The sequence below is a fragment of the Electrophorus electricus genome, chromosome 23 (assembly GCF_041902795.1).
Source record: "Electrophorus electricus isolate QZ-2024a chromosome 23, ASM4190279v1, whole genome shotgun sequence".
Classification (NCBI taxonomy): domain Eukaryota; kingdom Metazoa; phylum Chordata; class Actinopteri; order Gymnotiformes; family Gymnotidae; genus Electrophorus; species Electrophorus electricus.
This window is the reverse complement of record NC_137519.1, coordinates 14,042,501-14,049,933: the sequence shown is the minus strand read 5'-3', so window position 1 is coordinate 14,049,933 and position 7,433 is coordinate 14,042,501. Positions and strand designations below refer to the sequence as shown.

The 7,433-nt window shown below is 42.4% G+C and overlaps 1 protein-coding gene and 1 long non-coding RNA gene across 3 annotated transcripts in view; one reads left to right on the top strand and one right to left on the bottom strand.

The window, feature by feature from the left end:
- Positions 1-386: 386 nt before the first annotated feature.
- Positions 387-4,085, bottom strand: irx5a (iroquois homeobox 5a). The gene is made up of 3 exons (XM_027032867.3): positions 3,403-4,085; positions 1,985-2,390; positions 387-1,412 (listed from the first exon to the last, which is right to left on the bottom strand). The coding sequence occupies exons 1-3, from the start codon at positions 3,643-3,645 to the stop codon at positions 718-720; spliced, it is 1,344 nt and encodes a 447-aa protein (XP_026888668.2). The 5' UTR covers positions 3,646-4,085; the 3' UTR covers positions 387-717.
- A 1,584-nt stretch (positions 4,086-5,669) lies between these two features.
- LOC118240455 (uncharacterized) overlaps positions 5,670-7,433 on the top strand; it is a 2,117-nt gene continuing 353 nt past the window's right edge. Inside the window, exons 1-2 of one of the 2 annotated variants that reach the window (XR_004775425.2) lie at positions 5,670-5,862; positions 6,329-6,404. This is a non-coding gene — a long non-coding RNA (uncharacterized LOC118240455). Of the gene's footprint in view, positions 5,863-6,328 lie in introns of both variants that reach the window. The other variant, XR_014119584.1, reaches the window with a different exon arrangement.

The following is a 7,433-nucleotide window of genomic DNA, read 5'->3' as shown; positions in this document are numbered from 1 at the left end:
TGGACCACTTTCCCGTGAGCAAATCGGTGCCAACTATTGTCTCTTATAGAGGTTATCAAAGCAAGCTTATAAAACACGGGAGGAACAGGGAGTCAGCCGTGAAGCGTTCGGGAAAAAAATATATCCTCGATTGAACTGGCCGCCTATTTATGTTTTGGTTTGTATATATTTTTTTGTTGTTTTTTGTTTGTTTTTAATATCCATTTGGTAAATAAAAGTCTTTAAAAAACACAGCCAACCCAATATTTCTAATATGTGTTCTAATGGTTTTCCGCCACAAAAGTCCTAAATATTAGCTTGTGACTAAGACTAGTTTATACCCTTTGTGCAGCTGTCAAATTCCTCATTGGCAATCAAGCGAACGTCGAAAACAATGGCTGCACACGTGTATTTTCATAATTTACTTCAAAGATAATGTATTGTCCATTTTAAATACAAAAATGCTACATTAAATATACATATTAGTCTTTAATACAAATAGACTCAGGCGGCCGCAGCGTTTAAGACAATTCTTAGATGTTACATCTTGATTAACCATTCAGAAACTAAGATTTGAAGATAAGCATTTACTCAGAAAATAACTGTCCTCAGAAATTCCTTTATCGGTATTATTATTTTTTTTTCGTCTTGTTCTTCTTCGTCTTCTTTTTTTCTTCTTGTTTTTAAGCAACCACAAATAATAAATAATAGTCCGCGAGACTGGATATGAATCCAGTATTAAATGTTTGACATACCTTTCTTTAGTTCGTAAGGTGAGTCTTTACAAAGATCTACCTGCGTTTGGCTTCGGATTTTATTTTCTCTGGCTAGTGCCTCGGCTCGATTTAACACAGTCTGACTTAATCCATTGAAGTGTGCCGTCGAGCTCGTGTTGGAGCCGTGGTTGCTGTGAAGGTGTCCGAACGTGCCATAGTTCGTGTAGCCAGGGTAAAACGGTGAAGTGTAGTAAATAGGCCGCGAGAGGACCGTGCTGTTTGGGAGAGGGCACTGGGGTGAGGTCCGGGTCGGCGATGCAGCGTTGCTCGCGATGACTGTGCTTTGACCTATCCCCGTAGCCTGCGGTGCCTCATGACCTCCCTTGCACCTGTCCGAGGACGTGGCTATCTCTGCTAGTGACCAAAGTTTAGGCTTGGGGACAGACGCCGGAGGATGAATAACAGACGTCACGTTGCTATTCACTGTGCCCGCGCCGTGAACAAGTTCTGACGGCTTCTCTTGCGCAATTAGTTCATTCCCTCTTTGCATGACGGACGGCGAAGACGTGGTGGGCTTAGTGGATTCCGCGAGCAAATCCGTCCTCACTTCTGTGTCTTTTAATTCCGAGTCGGTCAGAAGAGGGTCCAAGTCTTTAGTGTGAGTTTCCTCTTTAAACCTGTCGCACGGTGCTTCTCCTGGGTTGATGAGTTTATGATCTGAAGCAAAGACAAAAAACAAACAAAAAAAAAACAAAAAAAAAAACGACTTTGCTTAATTAGATCAAAATAATGAATCTTATTTCATAATGTCTTTGCGGTTGTTTCATTAAAATATTTCTCACCGTCTATTTATAAACTGAGTAAAATTCTGATTGGTTTAATGCTTAAAAACTGAGGTACAATGAGATTTGAATTTAGACAACGCATCGAACAGCACTTGACGGTAATGTTTGGAAACTGTTCAAACGCAGCGATAATAATAATAATAATAATAATAATAATAATAATAATAATAATAATAATAATAATAATAATAATGAGATCGTAATAAATGAGATCCAGTGCACCAGCTGTGCCCTTATTATGCAGCCAAAGATAAATGGATTGCAAAACAGCATACGTCACTAGCAATTCTCAATTCATAAGAAGTCAAATTAGATGAGTTCAAGGTGATTATTATTTAAAGCAATTGTTCTATTATAAATAATATACCACCATTAACCAGCAATCAATTTTGCGCCCGAACTGGAAACGACTGCAATGAAAAATTGATGCTTTTTTCCACAGACCTGTCTCCGTGTCTGTCGAGTCCCCCTTGTCCGCGGGTTTGCTCGGCTCCTCGTCGTCATTCTTCTCCAGGTCAATGTTCTCGTCCTCCTCTTCGTCCTCGCTCCGGTTCCGCGGGGTCCAGGTCATCTTGTTCTCCTTCTTTAGCCTCCTCCTGGCGTTGGCGAACCAGGTGGACACTTGCGTGAGGGTCATTTTGGTGATAATGGCCAGCATGATCTTTTCGCCTTTGGTGGGGTACGGATTTTTCCGGTGCTCGTTAAGCCAGGCCTTGAGCGTGGCAGTGGCGTCCCTGGTAGCGTTCTTTCTGTAAGCTGGGTCACCATAAGGGTACGAGCCCAGGGGAGCAGCGTACGGGTGGTACCCTATAGAGCCAGCCATGCCCGTTGTATGATCATATGGGGAACCCTGCAAAAAAAAAACAAAAAAACACCGACATGTTATTAGGTGAACTACACACCAAACACTTTTAACATGGTGTTAAATACAATCCAAACTTACCGATCAAAAAAAATAATAATTCAAAATCCCCCCCCCCCCGCATACACATATAACACACGCAAAAACACGTTCAAGCGCGTGAACTCACACACCGTGAATCTAATTCATCGGAAGACTAACACACCAAACTACACATTTTTCTTTATTTTTACGACGTATTTTTTCAGCAAACTATTGTACTCAAACTTTTTGCTCTCTTCAGGCTGCCCCAGTTTTTTTACACGTCATTTTTCTCTGCCTTTCTCCATCTCTCTCTCTCTCTCTCTCTCTCTCTCTCTCTCACTGCAGAATTTTTGGCAATGCCCATTCACAGATTTAGCTGGGTTTTGATATATGATATTTAAGCAAATTGTTAGATTACGGCGTATTGTTTCACCATGCCCTTATTTTGCCATATCTTTATTAAAATGACAAGTAAATTACTTCAACTGCTTGGACTATAAACAAGGACTGAGGTTACACGTCTACACGCAAGAAAGTGCACAATATAAACAGGCATGTTTCTCTTCAACAGTTTTTAACTTATATATTTGCCTTAGCCATATATATATATATATATATATATATATATATATATATATATATATAGCTCATGCAAATACGCCGCAAATTATGACTACTCAAAATTATTGCTTTGTTTTCCAAGACATTTGAGCCCCTTTTTTTTAACGAAAGCCTTCAGACTGTGGCAGTTTTATCGTAATAGTTTCTAAGAAAATCAGCCAGATCTCCCTGTATGTAAGCTATATTTATATTTCTTTAACTAATTAATTGGTCCACTGACTTCGACAGAAACGAACGACAAAACAAGCGGCATAGCTGCACATGGGTATCGCGCGTTAGAAATACAAGCAGTCGCTCCTCGTAACTTCCACAAAGTGCGGACGATAACCGCGAACCGCTCGCGACGCGCACTCACCACGTACGAAGTGAACGTCGCCGCTGCCGCCGCGTCCGCGCTGTACGGGAGGTGGGAGTTGTAACCGGGCGAGGCGCTCGTGAACGCCGTAGATCCGGCATAGGGCGCGAACGCGGAGCCCGACGAAGACCTCCCAAGTTCCTCGGTCCGGGGTCCCGAGATGACGCTCGTGCTGTACGCAGGACACGAGTAGAGTGCCAAAGAAGCGGACGGCTGGTACAAGTAACCCTGCGGGTACGCCATGGCGAAGCTCCGGGAATAAGCTTCTCACTCGTGCACTTTTTGCCCTTACTCTCTCACGCACTCGTCGCGCTCGCTCATAGAGTCCCAGATCAACAGACCCGCGTCTGTCCTCTTCGTGGCGATTGCGGTGGGGATTAAAACGAGCGATGAATGCATAGACTTCGGACTCGCAGAGTTCTTGCTGTCAGTTGAAACCGAGCGGGTAGTTTTCAGCTGCGATCGAATTTTCGACGCACTTCCTCGCTGTCTTTACTTGCTGCGTCTCTCATGCCGTGCGGGAGAAGTTTTTTTTGCTTTCGGATGGGGCTTTGCTTCGCAGAGTGTCCTGCCAGGATGCTAAGTTGGATTCTGACGCCCACTACGCGTCTCACGCTCCTCCTCTCGGGCGTAGTCATCGAAGGAAAAAGCAAGCTCGCGCAGGGTTACAGCTGCCCTGCCTGAATCGCCTCTCTCTCTCTCTCTCTCTCTCTCTCTCTCTCTCTCTCTCTCTCTCTCTCTCTCTCTCTCTCTCTCTCTCTCTCTCTCTCACTGACACACTCACACAGAGACATTCACTAACAATCCGCCCCGCTCCCCCTTTCGCGTCTAACAAGCCTCATTGCTCCAGACAGAGCTGCTTCAGCCCCTGGATGGCGATCTCACGCGAGCCAGTACATCAACTCCAACTTTCCTCATTTTCTAAATACATGAAGCCGTCACTTTCACACTTGATTAGTAACAAACGGGCTGTTGTGCGCCCGAGACTGCTTGCCAGGCGCGAGAGGAGAAATGCTCCGTGTTCTTTTTGCTGCTCTTCGTTTTCCAGATTCTTATTTTATTTTTTTTTGTGTGCGCGTTCATCCTGTCATTTTGATATACACACAGTTTTCAAGAGCACGCGACAGTAGGCGGCTATGCGCTCAGAACGGCGGCGGAGCACGGGATCCGTACGCGTTTTTGTTGACGCTTCTAACTTATACGGTTGCGCAGTCGATAGCAGTTAATACGGATGTGCACGCGAATTATTGCTGTGCAAATCGAAAACAGCCGCGTGAGCAACAGTCGTACAACTATCGTCATTATTACAACACAAAACACCCGTCCGCTAAATGCGCGTGAGTGCGTGCGCCCTCGGCTCACTTCTTGACGGCGAGGGAATGAATAAGTAATTTTTGACAGGTGATAAGTGATTTGTCCGCTGGACAGTATTCTTCTCAGATCCCGGAATAAACCAGCTCTTCTTCTTTTTCATCTCAAAGCCCCGAGCATAGACAGATTAAGTCCATATGAACCACGGCAAATCCACCTCGGCCCGGCGCTGTAAGCCTCTTTGATTCTAATAGATGGACCTCTCTGCAGAGGATATCCCGATTTATGGAATTTTGTTTGCCTGAAGACCATATTGTGTGTGCGGTATCGTGGCTATTGTGACAATAAACAAGTATAAACTATCTTTGGTATATGATTAAAATTACAACTTCGACAAATGAAAATTCGCATTTTTTACTGGTCCTTCAAATGATTGCGTGAAATAATTGTAAATAAATTACAAAGGACAACATAACTATTTCTGCTTGCTCCTAATGAAAATAATATATAATCATAACTGTAATTAATCTAATACCATAGACAAAGCCTCATATTAACACTATTAACAAAAACGATGTAATTAACATAGTGTTGACATCCTATTAACATATAGATAAATGCTTTCATATATATATATATATATATATATATATATATATATATATATATATATATATATATATACACACACATTTATTTATGTATGTTTTTATATCTATCTATCTATCTATCTATCTATCTATCTATCTATCTATCTATCTATATATATATATATATATATATATATATATATATATATATATATATACATTCTGAATGCAGTAAAATGACTGTAAACATTGTTGTGGATGTGTTTAATTAATGTGCCTAATGTATGGAACCGCCTAAGAAAGTAATAAATGACGTTTTGAGACTTGTATAAATGTAGACGTGCGCTGTTGGCTGTCTCAGCAGGTCTTTCTGTCTCTGGCTTGTTAAAGTCCTGTCTGAGCCGAGAGGGATCGCTGTAGGCGCTGCTAAAAAGTGCCTGCGCAAGGTCACGTGCGCTCCGAGACCCTCTGGAGAGGGAGGAATGGTAACGCTCGAGCACAGTGGGCCAATGAGTTCCGAAGCTACAGAGACGGAAAATCCAAAGGAAAAGACACAGCGGTGATATAGCAATAAATGTTTTCTTTTTAATTTTTTTTTAACAACCACCACCTTACATTAAACTTGGAAATTATTTTTTAGCTGTCGTAGAATTACTACTAAAATAATGCTTTATTTATAATGTAATTTATAATATAATTACCATCTGCTGTTTAAATGAGGCCTGCCTGTATCTCGGGACAGGCGAAACATAAGCGAGGTGCTTATTACTGCTTTTCCAGTAGCGTTCATTTTTCCTCTCAATTTGGACTTGATTCAGCCCTGAAGGGTTTAACCCCCATTCATCGCCCCATTGGCCAATTATGTTTACAGTTCCCGCTGAAGGACATCATAAATAGCCAATGCTCAGTCACCTTTAAAGAGCATACCGGTTGCCTAGGATACCTGAGTGGGGGAAGCGCCTCGGTGACGTCAATATTCATTGATAGTCTATTATCGGCAATAATGACTTCCTCCTCTCCAACAGGGCTCGATAAGGAGTCTCTCCAGCGACGCGACGGGCTCAATGATGAAGGAACGGGAGCACGCAGCAGCGCAGCGAGGTAAGGGAGTCTGGGCTTCTTGGCTTTATGCGATTCGGTGTAGCTGTAGCACAGCCCGGTTCTTCCACGGCCCCACGGCTTTCTGCGCCGTGGCACAGTTACGCTGCGGATCCTTGCGCAAACGCGCACTCCGCACTTTTAAAACCGGGTTCAGCTTTGTCATGCAGACACATGCCCGCGGTTTTAACGTGTGAAACTGTAAACATGCCGTCAGTGTAGGTTATTGCTCAGTAAGCACCTGCTTAACGTTCTAGCCCAAAGCAGTACAGCTCGGGTACTGTTGGACAGTCAGGGTCATTAGTCTGTCATGGTAAAGTGACCAGGCTATTTTAAAACGCGTGAGCATCTTGGATTTGCGTTGGAAACGGACACATGACAGTGTTATCACGTTGGACGTACAAATAATCCTTTCGTACAGAAATGTTTTAATTTGACGTGCAACTTGTCAAAAATACTGTCATCAAAATATGGCATTTAACACGGAGCAGAAGGGAATGTTTTATTCGATGATTCCAAAAGCGTCGGAATAACCTAAATTAATCTAATTTGGTTTTCGAAAACTACCGAGACCGAATTATGTTCTAGTTTTAAATTTATTAGTATGCTAAATGCTTTACGTGATCACGCAAAAGTTGAAAACCGATTGACACGAGGCTATAGGGGTATCCCTCGAAAGCTCGAGCCAGCGCAAGCGTACCGCACCGTGTTCCCCTCGCGCGGATTGTAGCCACTCTAACCCCACTCTAAACCGATCAGTTGACGGCACATATTCTTTGATGTATTAGCTGAGGGGTTTTGCCATTTCGAAGCCAATTGAAATTCAAAACAGCCTGCCTCCAGTGCTTTAGGGAGGCTCGCGGGATAATAATGGGTGTGATTTATATTTGACCTAGCAGTTTTATTAAATGAATAAATACAAGTGCAGCAAAATACCCCAATAATAATAATAATAATAATAATAATAATAATAATAATAATTAATAATAATAATAATAACGTGCATATTGTCTTTTTATCCTAATCATTTAT